Consider the following 23,768-nt stretch of genomic DNA (forward strand, 5'->3'; position numbering starts at 1 on the left):
GCCAACTGAAGCACTAGACTAAGGGCGTAACTAGAAACCACAGGGCCCTGGCGCAAAAATTGCCCGGGTCCTCCCAACAGCTGGTATGTATTGGTGTGATATGGTCATGGCCTTTTTGTTGTGTTATTTTGCCTTGGTATAATGCAGGAGCAGATCACCATGATGTGTGGCCTCGCTTGTGGGGCACAAGCCTTTAGGCACATGTACCAGGCGCCGCCTGAACCTAGTGCACCGGTGACAAATTGGTGTTAATAGCCAAGGTGCTATGGGGACGAAGGGTCTTTAACTATGAAGCTTTGCTGCAGTGTGCTTGTGCCAAGAGCTGTTTGTTGATTGTTTAGTGACATGGCAATGTCTCTGGGTGTTACTTATGCTTAATGTGGGACGTTAGTTTGGTTAAACTCACAGTATAAAAGTTTCAAGTGTGCAGTCTTGTCTTGCAACAAACCTGTTAATTAATTTGAAATGGCTGATCATGGTTGAAACTAGATGTAAACTGAAACATAATCAGCAGCACAGAAACAATCCTAGTCCTGCATGGCATAGGTTTAACAACACATTTCCAGAGACCATTGTCTCAGAAAGTGCAAAATGATGCACTTTTCTGCTTAAACTTATGAGCATACATGAGAACCCTACAGGTTTGTCCCAGAGTTTCCGGGTGAAGGACCACTACTTGGGTCTCCAGTTGACCTTCTTCTTTCTCCACTCCCCCTATATCACACTTATCAGGAGCTAGCCCTACCCCTTACATGGCTTGCCTTGCCTTCAAACGCAGCTAGCTGCATACAAAGGTGCTTTTAAATTGTACTTGCTAGTTGTCCACTGATTCCTTGCTTTGTCCTATGTGCATATTGGTCATTTCAAAACACACCTCAACGCATGAATTCATATGGTTCTTAGCGTGTTCTTCCCTTTCTATATTTATTAGCCATAATGTTCTTACAACAGGTATGAAACCTTAATGATACTCAGCCTTAAAAGGGAAACTGCTGTTAAAAAAAATCCCAGTTGGCTCATTATATCTGATCATTACAGGTGCCTCTATCAAAAATCGTTTGTGAAACATTATTACTCAAAAGGTTCTTGAGCCAGTAGACCCTTGATAATTACCACGCTAACAGTGCAGGGTTTTCAGATAATGCAGAGAAGTGTTACTATACAAAAAGCATCAGTGAGTACTCGTTAACCTTGCATACTCACAATGAGTTTCAGGAGTTTTAATAACTAAAATAACTAATATATATATTTAAATATACAGTAGATTTGACTCCCAAAACCCTGGGCTCTGGGATTAAAAAAAAAACCCTGAGAGCTATGCTTCAATAATTACAGAAACAACTACTGTTGATGGAGAATGGAGAGAGGTCCCTATTTAGCTATTAACAGTATTTTGTATCATACTTTGTTACCTAGTTTGATGTCTGTCAAAGTAACAAGTAGCTGGCATATAGCCGCCTATCTGCTAACAATTACCAGTTTGCAGCTTGTAATTATATAAAACAGTTGGTAGCTACAGGCAGTCCATCCTGAATGTAGTTCACCAAGTGCATTCAGTTTTCATTTGAAATACACCCCACAAATTTGGAGCGTCAAATAAACAAAAAACAAAAAAACAGAAAACCTATTGGCATACACTTCTGATGCTTAATATTAGACTTGTGCATTCGTATTCGGGAGAAAGTGAAAACGAATGTTCCGTTTCTTGAAACAGAAAACCGAATGAACTACCATGGTGGCCAGTAGACATAGACGAATCTTCGTGTTCATCTTTGTTAATACCTCTTAGCTGGTCTCCTTGGTCCCGTCCCTACCCACCTTGTCTACGTAGCATCGCAGGGGTTAACTTGAATGAGAATCCGAAGGATCGCCCCTGGAGCTAAAAGTTCGTAAGAGAGACTCTCTTGGTTGATGCCAGAGGAGCTCCCTGGCTGCGACCAATAGAGGCGCTCGTATAATGCATGTGCCCTTTTGTGCCATGAAAGTTTTCTGCAATCACAGGAAATAAAGCTTTTAGAATAAAAAACAAACAAACAAAAAAACACTTTCATTCTTAATATTGCCATTCAGAACACTTTATTTAGGGAAGACACAGCTGTGGTATATTAGTTTTCTTGTGTCCTTATATATCCCCTAACGCTCTCTGCATTCTGTCCATTTTGTCGGCTTCTGCTTCGAGAGTCTGCAGTAGAGTAGCTTCCCAATGAACACAGATCAACTCCTTTGCATTGATGTAAATCTCATCTTGTCAGTTCTAAGGCTCACAGACCTCGGAGCCATGTTCATTTGTTGGGGCTCTTGAAGGTTTGCACATACAACAAAGACTCTTTAAGCCTGACATCAGGCCACCTACAAAACTGGATGTGAAAAGCGTCCTGCAGGGGTGCAAGAACTGATAAAAAATCAGCATGAAGAGCATCGATATGGTATAACCCACCAGGAGCAGTGCGACCAAAAAAGTGCTACCTATGAGCGAGTAAACATCTGTTTGATAGATGTACCATAGGAAAATCAGGACGGCGTTTTCAATATGTCTGAGCATATAATACATGGTGATGCGACACCAATTGTTTGATTTGGTAATCAGGTCGGGCTCACTGAGCTCGACCTGAATCGGACACCAGCAGAAAATGCTCGTCACAGAGTACAGGATGTTCAGTACAGCACGCTCAGTAGCAGTCCTACACTTGCTCAAACCATTCTTGTTTCCCGATGACTTATTCTTCCAAAAACTGATCCATGAGTAGAGCATAAAAGCCAACAGGTTTAAGGCCACCACACACAGGGTCCATGTTTTGAAAACGGAGCTGAAGAGGCCAAGCACGACGACTCTGCAGGAAATCTCAAGGAATCTCCAAAGCAATAAGCAGAGGTAGGCAGCTGGTCGAAAGGTGAAATCATAGTCCTCGTAATTAATTCGAATGGCCAGGATGTTGCACTGTAACGCTCCATACGTAACGGACAGCAGAGAGATACTCATAAGCATGCCTGAAGAAAATCAGAAAAGGAAAGGACAATTCCAATTAGTAAACATTAAGACAAACGGCACTTGATTGACGGTTTGATAAATGTATGTGTAAATTATATGCATTTATGAAGAAAAAATATAGTCCTTAATCCCTGGGGCATTTCTGCACTTACAATTTGTGTGTGACTAGATTTCTTTATGCAGCAAATAACGTATCCTAAATTACTAGTTAAAGCTACGAAGACATTTTTTTCAATATCCATTTTCAAGCACTCTTAATTGTTTGTCCTGTTCTCCAACAATTTACTCTCTACTGAAAATCTATCAAATGTCGTTTTTATCTTTCATTCTTGCATCAAAGTTCTTTTTTAATGACTGCAAAAATATGTATTCATTCCACATGCTATATTGACAAGGAAACGACAAAGAAATGTTGTCTTACCTCTGCATAGGCTTATATGCTGTTGCGAGATGGAAATATACAGCTGTAGTATCAGTTGAGGTGCTGACCCAAAGAAAGCTTGGATGAAGGAGGCCCAGCGGAAAGCAGAACTGTGTTTGGACAGCAGCATATCGACGCGACCAACCTCCCTTTCCACCTCAACCCAACCGCCATCTTCAGACAGCTGCTTCCTCTTAATGAGGGTGTCGTATGGATCCTCTGATTTTCCATTAATGAAGTAAAGGCGGAGAACTTGCACACACCTGCAAAGTACAGGAAAAAATAGGGTTCACTCATTATTAACACTGGACAGAACATTGCAGCCACATGGGGTGAGGTTCCGTTTAACACAATGAAAACTATTACTGCCCTGCATCATTAGATAAATGCTTTCACCCAAACCTGACCCAAAACATCGCGCCTTCTATTCATCTTTCCAGCCCCCTGTATATCTCCGGGTTCAAATATAATCTGGCCAAGAAGCACACATAAAACCATAAACTCAATAGTGACTGAGATTTTAGATTCAACTCAAACTCTATGTATTTAAATGATATCTCGGTATGTATCGCTTTTCTACAAAACACAATCATTCCCTTCAAAATATCCCCTGTTCCCACTCTTTGTACTATCAGAGCTACAAATATTAAATGGAACGCCTTTTACCCATCTAAAATGAGAACACGTTTGTTGTCCGGGTTTAGTGGGAGGGAGTCAGTGAAAATTCGATACATTTTTAAGGGGCCTGAAACCTATGAACTCTGACGGCGCATGAAACCACCTAACATTAAGTTGCAACGGATCACATTGTGATAACTTGTAAGCCTATGCCATATACAAAATCTGTGACAGTTGTATTTGATGGCTTTATTCATCTTTTGATTCCTAATTGCTCACAAGAGCAGACCATCTTTTCCTTCTGTAGAAATATGCTTTAATCTGTGTTATTGGTGATTTCATTCTAAATGGTCTTTGTGAAATATTTTGTCTATCCCTTATTGTAACAGCGCTATGGAATCTGCGGGCACTATATAAATAAATGGCATGGAATCATCAGCGGGTTTCATTTCTTTTACAATAGACAGTGTGCCATGTACCTAATGCACTGGCTCACCGATGTGGTATCTATCTAAATACAGGGCACCTTCCCTCCTCACTCACCTGAACAGAGGTCCCAGCTGCAGGAGATGAAACAGATGTTCCAGGGATCTGTCATCAAAGAATTCCATGTGGAAGCAGACAAAACAGATCTGTACCAGAAGGCAGGGCAGAAGACAGAATAGGAGGGTCAAGTACAACCAAATTCTGTGCACTGCAGTGCTGTATGTGCTGCTCAAGTACAGGCCTAAGATTGTCTCTGCTACATATAGAAATAGAGAAATCAAAATTGAGCGAGGGAATTTCATGGTCGCTCAGTTTGAGTGCGGACACTCAGAAACACTGCGTAGCGAACAGCTACTTTTGAGAAATAACAGCGTCAGGCAAGCAGAAGTGCACGAAACACTATCCAACCATCAACTGACCTAACCCAGCTGCTGCTGTCCCTATAGCCTACAGTGACATCACAATCACTTTGTGATGTCATAATGCTGATAATGTAACAGCTGGCTGTCAGCAGCATGTGTTATTTTAGCAGTTATTAAAATACTTATATGTTTTCAACAAAGTGTATGATTGTATTATCTTTTGCCATTTTTGAAATAAGGCAGTTTACTTCAATGGAACACGGAGGATTAACTGCATAGGGGAGAAGGTGCTTTTATTAAGAGCCGATGGAAGTGAACATAGTAGCCAACTGAAGCACTAGACTAAGGGCGTAACTAGAAACCACAGGGCCCTGGCGCAAAAATTGCCCGGGTCCTCCCAACAGCTGGTATGTATTGGTGTGATATGGTCATGGCCTTTTTGTTGTGTTATTTTGCCTTGGTATAATGCAGGAGCAGATCACCATGATGTGTGGCCTCGCTTGTGGGGCACAAGCCTTTAGGCACATGTACCAGGCGCCGCCTGAACCTAGTGCACCGGTGACAAATTGGTGTTAATAGCCAAGGTGCTATGGGGACGAAGGGTCTTTAACTATGAAGCTTTGCTGCAGTGTGCTTGTGCCAAGAGCTGTTTGTTGATTGTTTAGTGACATGGCAATGTCTCTGGGTGTTACTTATGCTTAATGTGGGACGTTAGTTTGGTTAAACTCACAGTATAAAAGTTTCAAGTGTGCAGTCTTGTCTTGCAACAAACCTGTTAATTAATTTGAAATGGCTGATCATGGTTGAAACTAGATGTAAACTGAAACATAATCAGCAGCACAGAAACAATCCTAGTCCTGCATGGCATAGGTTTAACAACACATTTCCAGAGACCATTGTCTCAGAAAGTGCAAAATGATGCACTTTTCTGCTTAAACTTATGAGCATACATGAGAACCCTACAGGTTTGTCCCAGAGTTTCCGGGTGAAGGACCACTACTTGGGTCTCCAGTTGACCTTCTTCTTTCTCCACTCCCCCTATATCACACTTATCAGGAGCTAGCCCTACCCCTTACATGGCTTGCCTTGCCTTCAAACGCAGCTAGCTGCATACAAAGGTGCTTTTAAATTGTACTTGCTAGTTGTCCACTGATTCCTTGCTTTGTCCTATGTGCATATTGGTCATTTCAAAACACACCTCAACGCATGAATTCATATGGTTCTTAGCGTGTTCTTCCCTTTCTATATTTATTAGCCATAATGTTCTTACAACAGGTATGAAACCTTAATGATACTCAGCCTTAAAAGGGAAACTGCTGTTAAAAAAAATCCCAGTTGGCTCATTATATCTGATCATTACAGGTGCCTCTATCAAAAATCGTTTGTGAAACATTATTACTCAAAAGGTTCTTGAGCCAGTAGACCCTTGATAATTACCACGCTAACAGTGCAGGGTTTTCAGATAATGCAGAGAAGTGTTACTATACAAAAAGCATCAGTGAGTACTCGTTAACCTTGCATACTCACAATGAGTTTCAGGAGTTTTAATAACTAAAATAACTAATATATATATTTAAATATACAGTAGATTTGACTCCCAAAACCCTGGGCTCTGGGATTAAAAAAAAAACCCTGAGAGCTATGCTTCAATAATTACAGAAACAACTACTGTTGATGGAGAATGGAGAGAGGTCCCTATTTAGCTATTAACAGTATTTTGTATCATACTTTGTTACCTAGTTTGATGTCTGTCAAAGTAACAAGTAGCTGGCATATAGCCGCCTATCTGCTAACAATTACCAGTTTGCAGCTTGTAATTATATAAAACAGTTGGTAGCTACAGGCAGTCCATCCTGAATGTAGTTCACCAAGTGCATTCAGTTTTCATTTGAAATACACCCCACAAATTTGGAGCGTCAAATAAACAAAAAACAAAAAAACAGAAAACCTATTGGCATACACTTCTGATGCTTAATATTAGACTTGTGCATTCGTATTCGGGAGAAAGTGAAAACGAATGTTCCGTTTCTTGAAACAGAAAACCGAATGAACTACCATGGTGGCCAGTAGACATAGACGAATCTTCGTGTTCATCTTTGTTAATACCTCTTAGCTGGTCTCCTTGGTCCCGTCCCTACCCACCTTGTCTACGTAGCATCGCAGGGGTTAACTTGAATGAGAATCCGAAGGATCGCCCCTGGAGCTAAAAGTTCGTAAGAGAGACTCTCTTGGTTGATGCCAGAGGAGCTCCCTGGCTGCGACCAATAGAGGCGCTCGTATAATGCATGTGCCCTTTTGTGCCATGAAAGTTTTCTGCAATCACAGGAAATAAAGCTTTTAGAATAAAAAACAAACAAACAAAAAAACACTTTCATTCTTAATATTGCCATTCAGAACACTTTATTTAGGGAAGACACAGCTGTGGTATATTAGTTTTCTTGTGTCCTTATATATCCCCTAACGCTCTCTGCATTCTGTCCATTTTGTCGGCTTCTGCTTCGAGAGTCTGCAGTAGAGTAGCTTCCCAATGAACACAGATCAACTCCTTTGCATTGATGTAAATCTCATCTTGTCAGTTCTAAGGCTCACAGACCTCGGAGCCATGTTCATTTGTTGGGGCTCTTGAAGGTTTGCACATACAACAAAGACTCTTTAAGCCTGACATCAGGCCACCTACAAAACTGGATGTGAAAAGCGTCCTGCAGGGGTGCAAGAACTGATAAAAAATCAGCATGAAGAGCATCGATATGGTATAACCCACCAGGAGCAGTGCGACCAAAAAAGTGCTACCTATGAGCGAGTAAACATCTGTTTGATAGATGTACCATAGGAAAATCAGGACGGCGTTTTCAATATGTCTGAGCATATAATACATGGTGATGCGACACCAATTGTTTGATTTGGTAATCAGGTCGGGCTCACTGAGCTCGACCTGAATCGGACACCAGCAGAAAATGCTCGTCACAGAGTACAGGATGTTCAGTACAGCACGCTCAGTAGCAGTCCTACACTTGCTCAAACCATTCTTGTTTCCCGATGACTTATTCTTCCAAAAACTGATCCATGAGTAGAGCATAAAAGCCAACAGGTTTAAGGCCACCACACACAGGGTCCATGTTTTGAAAACGGAGCTGAAGAGGCCAAGCACGACGACTCTGCAGGAAATCTCAAGGAATCTCCAAAGCAATAAGCAGAGGTAGGCAGCTGGTCGAAAGGTGAAATCATAGTCCTCGTAATTAATTCGAATGGCCAGGATGTTGCACTGTAACGCTCCATACGTAACGGACAGCAGAGAGATACTCATAAGCATGCCTGAAGAAAATCAGAAAAGGAAAGGACAATTCCAATTAGTAAACATTAAGACAAACGGCACTTGATTGACGGTTTGATAAATGTATGTGTAAATTATATGCATTTATGAAGAAAAAATATAGTCCTTAATCCCTGGGGCATTTCTGCACTTACAATTTGTGTGTGACTAGATTTCTTTATGCAGCAAATAACGTATCCTAAATTACTAGTTAAAGCTACGAAGACATTTTTTTCAATATCCATTTTCAAGCACTCTTAATTGTTTGTCCTGTTCTCCAACAATTTACTCTCTACTGAAAATCTATCAAATGTCGTTTTTATCTTTCATTCTTGCATCAAAGTTCTTTTTTAATGACTGCAAAAATATGTATTCATTCCACATTCTATATTGACAAGGAAACGACAAAGAAATGTTGTCTTACCTCTGCATAGGCTTATATGCTGTTGCGAGATGGAAATATACAGCTGTAGTATCAGTTGAGGTGCTGACCCAAAGAAAGCTTGGATGAAGGAGGCCCAGCGGAAAGCAGAACTGTGTTTGGACAGCAGCATATCGACGCGACCAACCTCCCTTTCCACCTCAACCCAACCGCCATCTTCAGACAGCTGCTTCCTCTTAATGAGGGTGTCGTATGGATCCTCTGATTTTCCATTAATGAAGTAAAGGCGGAGAACTTGCACACACCTGCAAAGTACAGGAAAAAATAGGGTTCACTCATTATTAACACTGGACAGAACATTGCAGCCACATGGGGTGAGGTTCCGTTTAACACAATGAAAACTATTACTGCCCTGCATCATTAGATAAATGCTTTCACCCAAACCTGACCCAAAACATCGCGCCTTCTATTCATCTTTCCAGCCCCCTGTATATCTCCCGGTTCAAATATAATCTGGCCAAGAAGCACACATAAAACCATAAACTCAATAGTGACTGAGATTTTAGATTCAACTCAAACTCTATGTATTTAAATGATATCTCGGTATGTATCGCTTTTCTACAAAACACAATCATTCCCTTCAAAATATCCCCTGTTCCCACTCTTTGTACTATCAGAGCTACAAATATTAAATGGAACGCCTTTTACCCATCTAAAATGAGAACACGTTTGTTGTCCGGGTTTAGTGGGAGGGAGTCAGTGAAAATTCGATACATTTTTAAGGGGCCTGAAACCTATGAACTCTGACGGCGCATGAAACCACCTAACATTAAGTTGCAACGGATCACATTATGATAACTTGTAAGCCTATGCCATATACAAAATCTGTGACAGTTGTATTTGATTGCTTTATTCATCTTTTGATTCCTAATTGCTCACAAGAACAGACCATCTTTTCCTTCTGTAGAAATATGCTTTAATCTGTGTTATTGGTGATTTCATTCTAAATGGTCTTTGTGAAATATTTTGTCTATCCCTTATTGTAACAGCGCTATGGAATCTGCGGGCACTATATAAATAAATGGCATGGAATCATCAGCGGGTTTCATTTCTTTTACAATAGACAGTGTGCCATGTACCTAATGCACTGGCTCACCGATGTGGTATCTATCTAAATACAGGGCACCTTCCCTCCTCACTCACCTGAACAGAGGTCCCAGCTGCAGGAGATGAAACAGATGTTCCAGGGATCTGTCATCAAAGAATTCCATGTGGAAGCAGACAAAACAGATCTGTACCAGAAGGCAGGGCAGAAGACAGAATAGGAGGGTCAAGTACAACCAAATTCTGTGCACTGCAGTGCTGTATGTGCTGCTCAAGTACAGGCCTAAGATTGTCTCTGCTACATAAAGAAACAGAGAAATCAAAATTGAGCGAGGGAATTTCATGGTCGCTCAGTTTGAGTGCGGACACTCAGAAACACTGCGTAGCGAACAGCTACTTTTGAGAAATAACAGCGTCAGGCAAGCAGAAGTGCACGAAACACTATCCAACCATCAACTGACCTAACCCAGCTGCTGCTGTCCCTATAGCCTATAGTGACATCACAATCACTTTGTGATGTCATAATGCTGATAATGTAACAGCTGGCTGTCAGCAGCATGTGTTATTTTAGCAGTTATTAAAATAGTTATATGTTTTCAACAAAGTGTATGATTGTATTATCTTTTGCCATTTTTGAAATAAGGCAGTTTACTTCAATGGAACACGGAGGATTAACTGCATAGGGGAGAAGGTGCTTTTATTAAGAGCCGATGGAAGTGAACATAGTAGCCAACTGAAGCACTAGACTAAGGGCGTAACTAGAAACCACAGGGCCCTGGCGCAAAAATTGCCCGGGTCCTCCCAACAGCTGGTATGTATTGGTGTGATATGGTCATGGCCTTTTTGTTGTGTTATTTTGCCTTGGTATAATGCAGGAGCAGATCACCATGATGTGTGGCCTCGCTTGTGGGGCACAAGCCTTTAGGCACATGTACCAGGCGCCGCCTGAACCTAGTGCACCGGTGACAAATTGGTGTTAATAGCCAAGGTGCTATGGGGACGAAGGGTCTTTAACTATGAAGCTTTGCTGCAGTGTGCTTGTGCCAAGAGCTGTTTGTTGATTGTTTAGTGACATGGCAATGTCTCTGGGTGTTACTTATGCTTAATGTGGGACGTTAGTTTGGTTAAACTCACAGTATAAAAGTTTCAAGTGTGCAGTCTTGTTTTGCAACAAACCTGTTAATTAATTTGAAATGGCTGATCATGGTTGAAACTAGATGTAAACTGAAACATAATCAGCAGCACATAAATAATCCTAGCCATGCATGGCATAGGTTTAACAACACATTTCCAGAGACCATTGTCTCAGAAAGTGCAAAATGATGCACTTTTCTGCTTAAACTTATGAGCATACATGAGAACCCTACAGGTTTGTCCCAGAGTTTCCGGGTGAAGGACCACTACCTTGGGTCTCCAGTTGACCTTCTTCTTTCTCCACTCCCCCTATATCACACTTATCAGGAGCTAGCCCTACCCCTTACATGGCTTGCCTTGCCTTCAAACGCAGCTAGCTGCATACAAAGGTGCTTTTAAATTGTACTTGCTAGTTGTCCACTGATTCCTTGCTTTGTCCTATGTGCATATTGGTCATTTCAAAACACACCTCAACGCATGAATTCATATGGTTCTTAGCGTGTTCTTCCCTTTCTATATTTATTAGCCATAATGTTCTTACAACAGGTATGAAACCTTAATGATACTCAGCCTTAAAAGGGAAACTGCTGTTAAAAAAAATCCCAGTTGGCTCATTATATCTGATCATTACAGGTGCCTCTATCAAAAATCGTTTGTGAAACATTATTACTCAAAAGGTTCTTGAGCCAGTAGACCCTTGATAATTACCACGCTAACAGTGCAGGGTTTTCAGATAATGCAGAGAAGTGTTACTATACAAAAAGCATCAGTGATAGAACCTGACCAGCACCCAGGTAACACACATAAGATTTGCCATCTTTGTCCCCAAATAGCCCAGCGCAAGTCAACTTTGTCCCCAAACAGCCTAGCCTGTGCCATCTTTGTCCCATATACACCCTGCCTGTGCCATCTTGGTCCCCAAGGCTCAAACATCCTGCTAGTGCCATCTTTGCCCTTCCACAATTATACATCTATGATACACACAAACACATTAACTCATGCTCTCCCTCATTCAGACAATTCATCCACACATTAACTCATGCTCTCCCTCATTCAGACAATTCATCCACACATTAACTCATGCTCTCCCTCATTCAGACAATTCATCCACATATTAACTCATGCTCTCCCTCATTCGGACAATTCATCCACATATTAACTCATGCTCTCCCTCATTCGGACAATTTATCCACATATTAACTCATGTTCTCCCTCATTCAGACAATTCATCCACATATTAACTCATGTTCTCCCTCATTCGGACAATTCATCCACATATTAACTCATGCTCTCCCTCATTCAGACATTTCATCCACACATTAACTCATGCTCTCCCTCATTCAGACCATTAATCCACGTATTAACTCATGCTCTCCCTCATTCAGACAATTCATCCACGTATTAACTCATGCTCTCCCTCATTCAGACAATGCATCTCACTCATTCACACTTTACTTCATTTCAATATTCTTACTACCCTCTTTCTCACTATGTACCCCCACTCCCTCCCTTATCACTTTCTACCCCCACTCCCTCCCTTATCACTTTCTACCCCTTCTCCCTCCCTTATCTCTTTCTACCCCTTCTGCCTACCTTATAACTTTCTAACCCCTCTCACTCCTCTTTCCCTACTCACTATCTACCCTTTCCCCCTTTGTAGTTCACTCACCTTTAAGTCCTGCGGACGGAGAACGAGGCTTCCATCTTCCTGCTCTGCCGCGGTGCGTGCTGCTTCACTGCTGGGCGCCGGATATGACGTCATATACCGCCCCTCAGCATGAAACACCAGCACCGCAACGGAGGTAGAGGCCTCGTGGAGGAGACTGAGGGGGGCCGAGCGGTTGCTAGGTGCCCCTCTCTCTCCTCCACGTCAAAAAAAAAAAAGCATTTGAGGCTGCCTGGGACTTAAAGTCCCATTGAGGGACTGTCCTGGGCAATCCGTTGGGTGGTTCCAAATTTGGCTGGGGGGCAACAGGGGGGGTCAAGGAATAACCTAGGGGGGGTCAATTGACCCCCCTTGCCCCCCTGTAGCGACGCCACTGACTGGGAATAAAAACCAGCTAATTGAATGCCAGCCCCACATTTCATTGTGCCATTTTTAGGCACATGTCAGCATCTATGAAACAATAAATGAAGTATGCCTAAATCAAAATAAAAAATAAATAAAAGTGATAAAGTTGTGCTGTACTTCCCTAATGACCGCAGCAGCCCAAAAGACACTCTTCCTCAGGGTGTGAATATACAGATAAGCAAATGGTTGGTGCGCAGGTACATGTAAGGGAAGAAAATAAATATATAGTGTAAAGAGTATAAATTATAATGGAATAAATGATGTTGTGGTTGCACTCACAAACGGATGAGATGCTTCAGGCCATTCAGAATATGTTGAAAAAATCTTTAATGAGTCTTCATACAGAATCTATAAAATGAGACTGAAAATAGTGCAGTATCTTCAATAAAACAGTTGGGGTTAAAAAAAATGCACTCACAGTTCATCCATGCACAAAGTGCATGTAAAAGCATAAGGTTAAAGTCCGCCAAAAAACTCGATCAAAGGGATATCCCGTGTGATCCTTCAGAAGGATTTCAGTCTCATTTTATAGATTCTGTATGAAGACTCATTAAAGATTTTTTCAACATATTCTGAAGGGCCTGAAGCACCTCATCCGTTTGTGAGTGCAACCACAACATCATTTATTCCATTATAATTTATACTCTTTACACTATATATTTATTTTCTTCCCTTACATGTACCTGCGCCCCAACCATTTGCTTACATGTCAGCATCTAGCCTAAATATTCCCCCCATGCTCCCACGCATCCAGAAACCCCCTAAGCCCCGACAAAAATTCCCCAACACTAGTGCCCGGATGACCCCCCCCACTGGACCCCAAAAACCCAGAAAGCTGAGAAGGGAACTCACCACCAAGCGCCCGGCAGACCTCCTGAGGCGCCGTACTCGTAGCCATGTTGCTTGCAGCACCTTGCCTCATAGGTCCAGACAGCCGAGAAGGATCCTCCTGTGACACTCCAGCACCAGCCTGCGCAGAAAAGAGGGGTGAGAGAAGATGCCCCTGGACCACTGAAGGACCCGGGACCGCCAGCAGGGACCCAGCCACAGGAAAGCCACCAACAGGTGCTGTAGAAAAGGGCGGGAAGGGAGGTAGAAAAAGCCTCCTCAGCAGAGGAGCAGTAGCCCAGAAGGGAGGATCTCCCAACCCCAGTACCCAGAGGAGGTAAACGGGCCGAGAGCTGCCGAGGCGACCAAGTCATCCCCGGAGGACCCACCATCGTCCTCCGGGTTGTCCTCTCCAGCACTGCCCCCAGCCGTCCTCCATAAAGCTCTGCTAGGCCCACTCACCCCTTCTGCTGTCTGCGCGCCAGTAGATGCAGCCACCGTTGCTGCCTGTGACGTCCTCTTTGGGCGGGTAGTAGACGCACTACACGCCGTTTTGCGCGCTCCTGCACGGCTTTTTGCAGCCTCATCCGGCCGCGCCGAGTCCCGGTAGCTTCAGAGCCTGGGGCACGGGCTCTCGCGATGCCGCGGCAGGTCTCGCAAGCCGTGTGGAAGCCTCGCAAGACCTCCATGAGGCCACGCAACGCACTGGAAGGCCGCCCGCCCCGAGGAGACGCCTCCCGGGGCACGCGGGGCCCACGATCCGGACTCCTGCTCCGGTAACGAGCCCCCACACCCGCCACGGGGCTCAACCGAGCAGGAGGGCGGGCACGCCGGCGAACCAAAGCGCACCCGCTGCACGAAGCCTCCGCGGCCCCACCAGACCCGGCAGGCAACTCAGGCACTGCAGCCTGAGGCAGCAGGTGAGCAAATTGCTCACAAAGCGCCCTGCCACCGTCTTTGTCCACACCAGCCCTGAGAGCAGCGAGGATTGAATCAACGTCCATACTCCAGGCCGTAGAGAAAACACCAAAACTCAAGCAGGTAAATTGTTAGCCGTCTCAAATATAAGTGACAGTGGCCAGGGTCACCCAGAGGGCACCTTTTATCCCCTAGGTACTCCCGCCCCTACATTTACATACCCCAATCAAAAACACACATGCCCCAAGCATGCACTAACCCACACACATACATGCTCCCTGTCCATTTAGCTACGCTGATTCCCAGGGGCCTGATCACCAACAACAAGACATGAGGGTAGTAAAGGCATATGTGACATTGGGAACTGATTGCAGCTGTAACACGTGCACAAGTTCTACTGGTCTGTCACTGATGTTCATATCTCTTCAGATTTCTAGATGATCATCAATAGAACTTGAAAGCTCCGTGATTAGTTTTCTTGTAAGTTGCCGCCAGTCTGCTCTGAGACTATATTGTGCAGTTATAGTCCAACAGTTTTGGATGTTATTTTTTAGTACATATAACCTTCATATACATTTTCTTCTCTGTGTGAATGAATTGGGGCAGTGGTTTCGGCAAGGGGGGCGGAGGGGTGTGCCCACCCCAATTGAAACGTTGTTTTTTATTTTTTTGCAACACTGATGATGTCATATTCCGGCGCTCAGCAGTGAAGCAGCACACGCGGCGACAGAGCAGCAAGACATCTGCAAGGTAAGTGAACTTCAAAGGAGGGAGAGGGTAGATAGAAAGAAGGGGTGAGAGTGGGTAGATAGTGAGAAAATGGGGGAGGGTGTAGATGGTGAGAAAAGGAGGGCGCAGAGTAGATAAAGAGTTAAAGTGAGTGAGAGAATGAATAAATGAATGTGTGGATGCAGTTTGCAAATGAGAGAATAAATGAATTAATGTGTGGATGAATTGTGTGAGTGAAACAATAAATTAATTAACCCCTTTGTGACAAAGGCTGATTTTATTTTTTGTACCCTTCATGACAATGGCCGTTTTAACATTTCTGTGCTGCTCGTGTTTAGCTGTAATTTTCTTCTTTCCTGTTTACTGAACCCACACAAGTTATATATTGGGGTTTTTTTCAGGACAAGAAGGGCTTTCTTTAGATTACATTGTTTTGATGTATCATATTATTTACTATTTAAAAAAGTATAAAATTTACTAATCCATAAAAGGTAATGAAAAACCTGCTAGTTTATACTATTCGTCCTGAGTTTAGAAATACCCAATGTTTCTATGTTTTTTGCTTTTTTTCTGCACATTATGGAGCAATAAGTACAGGTAGCGTTTTGCTATTTCAAAACCATTTTTTCCAAATCTGGTAACCCCCCCCATGTGCCATTTTGGGTATCTTTGAAGCCGGCCAATGCAATTTACCCCATCAAATCATATATTTTTGAAAACTAGACACCCCAGGGTATTTCAAATGCTAGTATTTCAACTCTTTCCATGCACTAATTCTACCTTCACTTTGTCATTTTTGCATTTTTTTCCACACATTTTAATTCAGGTATGAATTAACAGGTTCTGGTATATGTCACTGTCATACCCCACGCGCAGGCCCGGACTGGGACAAAAAATAGGCCCGGGCATTTAAGCCTGAGCAGCCCATATTTATTTATTGTTAAAGCCCACCCTTCATGTACCATCTTTGCATTTAATCATTCACACAAATCATTAACACGTTCATTAATGCAGTCTCACAAATCATTCAAGCAATTCATCCACACATGAATTCATTAATTGTCATACGCATTCACACAATTCAGCCACACATTTATTCATTCATTCTCATACACATTCACACTACCCCCTCTCATCATCTTATCTGCCCCTTCTCACTATGTTCCCCCTTTTCACTATGTAACCCCCCTCCCCACTTATCAATATGTACCGCCTCTATCTATCCCCTCTCCCCCTTTCTCACTACCTAACCCCCCTCTGTCCCTTCTCACTGCAGCCCCCTCCCTCACCCTACTTACCTTGTTGCCAGAGCAAGCAGCAACTGCGACCGCGCCTGTGGCAGGGCAGGATTGACTTAGGGGCTGATGGAGCTGCAGCTCCAGGCTAGTACCTTAAAATATGGCCGCATTAAAGCAGAGCCCCTTAAGCCCGCCGCAACTGCAACCGGGTCCGCCACTCTAAGGCAGAGCCGGCCTTAGGTGTTCTGGCGCCCTGTGCGGACTACTCCTCTGGTGCCCCCCATCCCAAAAAAAGAAAGGAATAAAAACTTGTAACAAAACTCCCCTTTCTCACTATCTATCCCCCTGTATCACTATCTACCACCTCTGCCTCTTCTCACTGTTATCATTATATACTGAGGCAGACATTGACGGTGGTACATCATAATACTTATCACTATATACTGAGGCAGAAATTGACGGTGGTACAGCATAACACCTACCACTATATACTGAGGCAGACAATGACGGTGGTACAGCATAACACCTATCACTATATACTGAGGCACACATTGACAGTGGTACAGCGTAATCCCTATCACTATACATTGAGCCAGACATTGACAATAGTGCAGCATAACACCAATCACTATATACTACACCAAACATTGATGTGGTGTAGGCCTACCACTTCATTGTCTGGCTTAGTAGTAGGGATGCACCGAAACGAATTCTGGACTGAAACCGAAAATGCAGCATTTACCTGTCCGAAACCGAATATGACCTCCCCACACCATAAAAAAATCTAACACTTTTATTTAAAGTAAGTAACACACCAAAATAGGACAAAACAATTAAAAAACAATATTATATGTATATATATATATATATATGATTGTTAACAGCAATCACATTCCTATCATGCCCAGGCATACCCAGATTCCAGGATGTACTCGCAGACTTGGCATGATAGGAGTATGATTGCCCTATCTACCCCTTCTCACTCCCTTCTGCCCCATCTACCCCTTCTCACTCCCTTCTCCCCTATCTACCCCTTCTCACTCCCTTCTCCCTTTCTACCCTCTTTCCCCCGTCTCACGCCCTTTTCCCTATCTACCCCCTCCTAACTATCTACCCTCTCCCTCTTTGAAGTTCACTTACCTTTCAGGAGTCCTGCGGTGGGGGTGCAAGGCCTCTGCCTCCCAGCTCTGCCACTGTATGGAACAGTATAGAGTGATGGGAGTTATGATGTACTTTTAGAGCATAATTAGATCATGAAAAAGACATTGGAAATGGTACAGCATAACACCCATCACTCTCACACACTTACCAATCCACACATATATACCAATCCACACATATATACCAATCCACACGTATACCAATCCACACCTATACCAATCCACACACATATACCAATCCACACACATACCAATCCACACGTATACCAATCCACACGTATACCAATCCACACGTATGCCAATCCACACGTATGCCAATCCACACGTATACCAATCCACACGTATACCAATCCACACGTATGCCAATCCACACGTATACCAATCCACACGTATACCAATTCCCACATATATACCAATCCACACATATATACCAATCCCCACATATATACCAATCCACACATATATACCAATCCACACATATATACCAATCCACACATATATACCAATCCACACATACACCAATCCACACATATATACCAATCCACACATATATACCAATCCACACATATATACCAATCCACACATATATACTAATCTACTCTCACTGAATATTTTCCTACCTTTCCTCTTTTCTCCTTACAGCTCCTTTTCCTCCTCTTCGCTCCTCTTCTTCAGTTCTTCTGTCTTCTCTGTCTTCTTCGGGTTCAGAGGGCAACAGATGCTGTGCGCCGGGGTTTGTTGTCAGATCCCGGCGCACAGCAGCTGTTGCCGTGCAGATCACAAGGGAGCGGTATCGGAGGTCTTTAACAGACCTCCGGCTCCCTTGAGTGATTTTAAGCCGGGTTGAACCCGGTTAAAATCACTCAAGGGAACCGGAGGTCTGTTAAAGACCTCCGATACCGCTCCCTTGCGAACCTGCTCCTCCAGCGACGGACATTACTGTCCGTCTCTGGAGGGGTGCCAGGTGCCGCAAGTTGGCACCCCCTGATGAGCGGCACCCGGTGCGGACCGCCCCCCGCCCCCTAGAGTGTGACGCCCTGTGCGGTCGCACACCCCAAAGGCCGGTCCTGCTCTAAGGGGCCGGGAAGCCCCCACCAGGGCCGGCCTTAGGGGTCTGCGGCCGCACAGGGTTTAAATTAAAACATCGGGGTTTTTTTTCAACTTTATTTAACATCCTCCATGTTAAATAAAGTTAAAAAAAACTTTATTTAACATGGAGGATGTTAAATAAAGTAAAAAAAACCCCGATGTTTTAATTTATACCCTGTGCGGCCGCAGACCCGTAAGGCCGGCCTTGGTGGGGACTTCCCGGCCCCTTAGAGTGGCGGACCCGGTAGGTAGGGTAGGGGCCTGGAGCTGCAGCTCCATCAGCCCCTAAGTCAATGCGGCCCTGCTGTGGCCCGGCCCACCGGGCAAATGCCCGGTGTGCCCGATGGCCAGTCCGGGCCTGCCCACGCGCATGGGTTAGTCTGGGTTTTTGGGAACTAAAAGGCCACATTTGGGACGTGTGCATCTTTCTTATTGGAAATTAGATGTGTGGCCATCCTTCCCCCTGTGTTAATTGGGACATTGTTGAACCCGGCCAATTCAATTTACCCCATCAAATCATACATTTTTTTAAAGTAGACACCACATGGGAATTTAATATGCCAGTATTTTAACTTTTTCTATACGAGTATTGTTTTAAGCTAATGTGCTAATTTAAGCACTTGCTCACAAAAATATTATATATATATATATATATATATATATATATATATATATATTTATTTATTTATTTTTTTGCCTTTTTATCTTTTTTTTTTTTTTTTTTTTTACATTTTTTGGAACTTGAAGGTTCCCCTGATGGTGACATCAGTGGGAAATTATTTTTACATTTTACTTCTTCTATGCAGGTCAAGAGAAGTTGTTCGCGCAGACTGCAGGGCCCTTCCACAACTGAGAGCTCTGCAGAACAGGAAAGGGGGTGGGGTAGGATGTATGAGCAAGTATGCATGATTAAGGGAATGAATATGAGTATATGAATGAGTGAATGGATGTTTGTGAATGAGTGTGTGTGATAGCATGTATGTGTAAGTGTGTGTGGGGGAGCATGGCATAGAGAGGCTGTAATCACTACATATATATAATATTGTTATTGATTTTTCCATCCAATTTTGGTGTGTTCGCGACACTTTTATTAAAAGCAAGTAACACACTAAAATTAGACAGAAAAATTCAATATCAATATTTATATTTATATATATATATATATATATATATATATATATATACATACATACAATTGCTAACAGCAATCACACTCCTGTCATGCCCAGGCATTCCAGTACATGCTAGAACCTGGGCATGATAGGAGTTTGATTGCTGTTAACAATCATATTTTAATCACGTTCTTTACTTCAAAGAGATAAGTACATATTATGTAGTTAAAAATGCATATATATATATATATATATATATTGTGACAAACCCTATAGCATGAGGGCCACACATGTCACTTTTTAGGGGTCCTAAGCACAGTCCTCTAGGGCAATCAGAGTCAGGAACAGCAACTTTGAACAAAATAGCACTTTATTTTTAATCGCTCAAACCCCAAAACCAAATCATAAAACGAAAACCTAGCTCCCAATTGGAGCCCTCTCTAACTAAACTACGCTGGTCCAGACTGACCAGCCTAATCACCCACTACCTCAACCTCCCAGCCAGACCCAGCTACACCAGGCTCTGGAAAACCTCCCCCAGACAGCACACACAATGTCCAGGCAGGTATTGCCTCACTTGGCTCAGGGATGGTCTTCTTCAGGGCCTCTCCTTGCCCTGGGAGCACAGGGAACTTCCTCTTCCCCCAACAGTCTCCCTGAGTATCAGGCTCCAGGGGTTTTTAATGTCCAGCACCTGTGCCTGATGCCGGCCCCATAGGAATCCCGGACCGGATCCTGTGGACTTCTTGCCTCCTGGAAAACCCGGCATGGAATTTCCACAAGATGGGGAAATGGAGCATTGGCCCACCCTGCTCTCCAATTGCTCCACCCCAGGGACCCATATTTACGATCTGGATAGCACCTGTACCCAAATGCCACACTAAGCATCTCCCTGGGGTTTACACTGTCACAATATATATATATATTTACATATATATATACGATGTCAAAAAATAGAGTATTGCAGAGTATGCGGTGATACCTTTTTTTATTGGACTAACATAATATTAAAAAGACAAGCTTTCGAGAGTTATCCTCCCTTCATCAGGTCTGAAGCAATACTAATCAACATGATAGAGGTTACAACTTAAAACAAGTGATGGTATAAGAGAAGGGGGGGGTTGAGTGGGGTGTCGTAAATAATAGGTCTGGAGGTGAGAAATGCAGAGAGGTAGAGAGATAACCCAGGGACAGAACAAATAAACTTAGGGAAACCAATAACCACAGTAAAACATCAACGATAACAGCAATTAGACATTGGATGACTAGATGAAGTTCATACAAAGTTCTGGTAGTGTGTAAGGAAACCAGAATCCACATTAAGTCCCTCTTTTATGGTGTTAAAATGTGTAATCATTTTTATCTCAAATGTTTTTCTTTCCTGAGAGTCTCTGAAATTTCCTTTGAGTACTTTAATTTTTAGGTTTTGGATGGAGTGATGGTTCTGTGTGAAATGATGTCCTACCGGGGTGCAATATTTTTCTTCCTCATGGTTTTTGATGGAGCTTCGGTGCAGGTTCATTCTAAGGTGCAGCTTAAGCCCCGTTTCTCCAATGTAGCACCCTTTGTCACATGCAGAACATTGTATCATGTACACCACGTTTGCCGATGTACATGAGTAAGAATCTTTGATGCTGTATGTTTTGTTGTTGTGACTGGCTGTGTTACTGTCACATATATGTTGGCAAAGTTTGCAGCGGGATTTGTTGCATGGTACAGTGCCATTCTGTGTATGCTCCTGTTCTGGGGCCAGTTTTCTGCGCACTAATCTTTTCCTTAGGTTTGGTGATTGTTTGAATGCCAGTATTGGGGGCTGAGGGAATATTTTTTTCAGTATGGGGTCTTCTGAGAATATCGGCTGTAGGTCTTTAATAATTTTGCGGATTTCCTCAAGAGTTGGGTTGTAGGTAACTACCAGAGGGATCCTGCTTGTGTTATCCTTTTTTTGTATTCTAGAAGCTTTTCCCGTGGTGTTCTTACAGCAGATTTAATTTTTTTGGATATAGTTTTTTCCTTGTAGCCCTTCTTCTGAAATGACTCTGCCAGCGCGCCCAGGTGTTTGTCTCTGTCCTGAGTGTCAGAGCAGATACGGTGGTATCTTATGGCTTGGCTGTAAATGACACCTTGTTTAGTGTGTTTGGGATGAAAGCTTGAACTGTGAAGGTAGCTGTACCTGTCTGTGGGTTTTCTATACACGGAAGAGTGAAGAAAGCCAGAGGTGACGGTTATAGTGCAGTCCAGGAAGCTCACACTGTGTTTTGAGAAATTCATTTTGAGTTTTATAGATGGGTGGAATGAATTGAAAGATTCGTGGAATTTTAAAAGGTTTTCTTCTCCTTCTGTCCATATTATGAAGATGTCGTCGATGTAACGGTAATAATTATGCGGTTTGTGGGGGTGAGTGGCTAGGAATCTCTGTTCCAAGTCAGCCATGAAAAGGTTGGCATATTGCGGTGACATTTTGGTGCCCATGGCTGTCCCGGTCATTTGTAGGTAGTTAGTGTCATAGAACTTGAAGTAGTTGTGTGTCAGTACAAATTCTATGAGCTTGGCGATGGTTTCACTATCATATTTTTGTGTGGCATTGCTGGAGGAGAGGAATTTGATGCAGGCCTCAATACCATCTTTATGGGGGATGTTGCTATATAAAGACTCCACATCCATGGTTGCAAGTATAGTATTGGCAGGAAGGTTACTAACTTGGCTCAGTTTATTGAGAAAATCAGTGGTGTCCTGTATAAAGCTCTCAGTTCTGATAACTAGGGGCTTAAGAATGTTTTCTATAAGGCCAGATATAGATTCGGTAAGAGTTCCCATACCTGTAATAATGGGCCGTCCTGGGTTGCCTGGCTTGTGGATTTTCGGCAGCATGTAGAAAGTGCCTATTTGAGGATTTGAAGGCACAAGATTTTCCAATTCTTGTTGCATGTGTTTTGAGAAGGATCTGATTAGTTTGATAAGATCTTCTGTATATTCCCTGGTGGGGTCCTGGTTCAATTTTTTTGTAGTAGAATTAATCTGCCAATTGTCTATTTCCTTCTGCCATGTAGTCCTGGGTGTTCATGATGACTACTGATCCGCCTTTCTCAGCTGGCTTGATGATTATGTTTTTATTATTCATTAAATTGTTCAAGGCATTTCTTTCTGAAGGTAGGAGGTTGTGTAGCATTTTTTTCTGTTGTGTGGTAGCGAGGGATGCTGCTCTTGTGCGGAAGCTTTCAATGTAGTTGTCCAATTTCATATTACGTCCTGTTGCAGGTGTAAAGTCTTTGTTCTTTTTTCTCTCATTTTTAACAGGACTGGATGTGGTGTTTTCTTTCTGAAAGAAAAATTCCTTAAGCCTCAGTCTTCTAAAAAATTCCTCCAAGTCTGAGTATAATTGAATGTGGTCCAGTTTTGTGCTTGGACAAAATGTAAGCCCCTTGGATAGCACGGTTTTCTCAGGTATTGATAGATTATGATTGGAGAGGTTGACAATTTCATTATTGTCTGTGTTGCTTTCATGGTGGTTAACCTTCTTAGCTTGCATAGGGACATTGACACTTTCAGTGGATAAGGTCGATCTTTGTTTTGGAATGTCTTTGTTCTGAGCAAGGTTTGCCAGTTTCTTCTTTTTTTCCCTGATACACACACACACACATATATATATAGCTTTTTTTTTTTTTTTTAAGTACCCCATCTACTTTGGTCCCTGTCCCCCCATGTGCCCCCCCCTAAATATAAAAGCTGGAGATGCCACTGAATTGGAGTGAAAAGCCAGCGTGAAATATTGTTATATTCTTTTACCATCACCAGGGGGCCTTTTAGCCACGCACAT

At 42.9% G+C, this 23,768-nt stretch overlaps 2 protein-coding genes across 2 annotated transcripts; both read right to left on the minus strand.

Moving 5' to 3' along the window:
* Positions 1–2,085: 2,085 nt before the first annotated feature.
* LOC128473089 (endoplasmic reticulum membrane adapter protein XK-like) lies at positions 2,086–4,816 on the minus strand. Its single transcript, XM_053455137.1, has 3 exons — positions 4,572–4,816; positions 3,411–3,673; positions 2,086–2,988 (listed from the first exon to the last, which is right to left on the minus strand). Exons 1-3 carry the CDS (start codon positions 4,814–4,816, stop codon positions 2,255–2,257), a joined length of 1,242 nt encoding a protein of 413 aa, XP_053311112.1. The 3' UTR covers positions 2,086–2,254.
* A 2,469-nt stretch (positions 4,817–7,285) lies between these two features.
* On the minus strand, positions 7,286–10,016 carry LOC128473083 (endoplasmic reticulum membrane adapter protein XK-like). Its single transcript, XM_053455130.1, has 3 exons — positions 9,772–10,016; positions 8,611–8,873; positions 7,286–8,188 (listed from the first exon to the last, which is right to left on the minus strand). Exons 1-3 carry the CDS (start codon positions 10,014–10,016, stop codon positions 7,455–7,457), a joined length of 1,242 nt encoding a protein of 413 aa, XP_053311105.1. The 3' UTR covers positions 7,286–7,454.
* Between the last annotated feature and the right edge of the window lie 13,752 nt (positions 10,017–23,768).

This window comes from Spea bombifrons, chromosome 2 (assembly GCF_027358695.1).
Source record: "Spea bombifrons isolate aSpeBom1 chromosome 2, aSpeBom1.2.pri, whole genome shotgun sequence".
In the NCBI taxonomy this organism is placed as follows: Eukaryota; Metazoa; Chordata; class Amphibia; order Anura; family Pelobatidae; genus Spea; species Spea bombifrons.

Coding starts and splice junctions, on each gene's coding strand:
- LOC128473089 (XM_053455137.1), bottom strand. CDS start 4,816: ATGAAATTCCCTCGCTCAATTTTGATTTCTCTATTTCTATATGTAGCA. Junction 3,674..4,571: donor CAGCTGGGACCTCTGTTCAG/GTGAGTGAGGAG, acceptor TGTACTTTGCAG/GTGTGTGCAAGTTCTCCGCC. Junction 2,989..3,410: donor GCATATAAGCCTATGCAGAG/GTAAGACAACAT, acceptor GATTTTCTTCAG/GCATGCTTATGAGTATCTCT.
- LOC128473083 (XM_053455130.1), bottom strand. CDS start 10,016: ATGAAATTCCCTCGCTCAATTTTGATTTCTCTGTTTCTTTATGTAGCA. Junction 8,874..9,771: donor CAGCTGGGACCTCTGTTCAG/GTGAGTGAGGAG, acceptor TGTACTTTGCAG/GTGTGTGCAAGTTCTCCGCC. Junction 8,189..8,610: donor GCATATAAGCCTATGCAGAG/GTAAGACAACAT, acceptor GATTTTCTTCAG/GCATGCTTATGAGTATCTCT.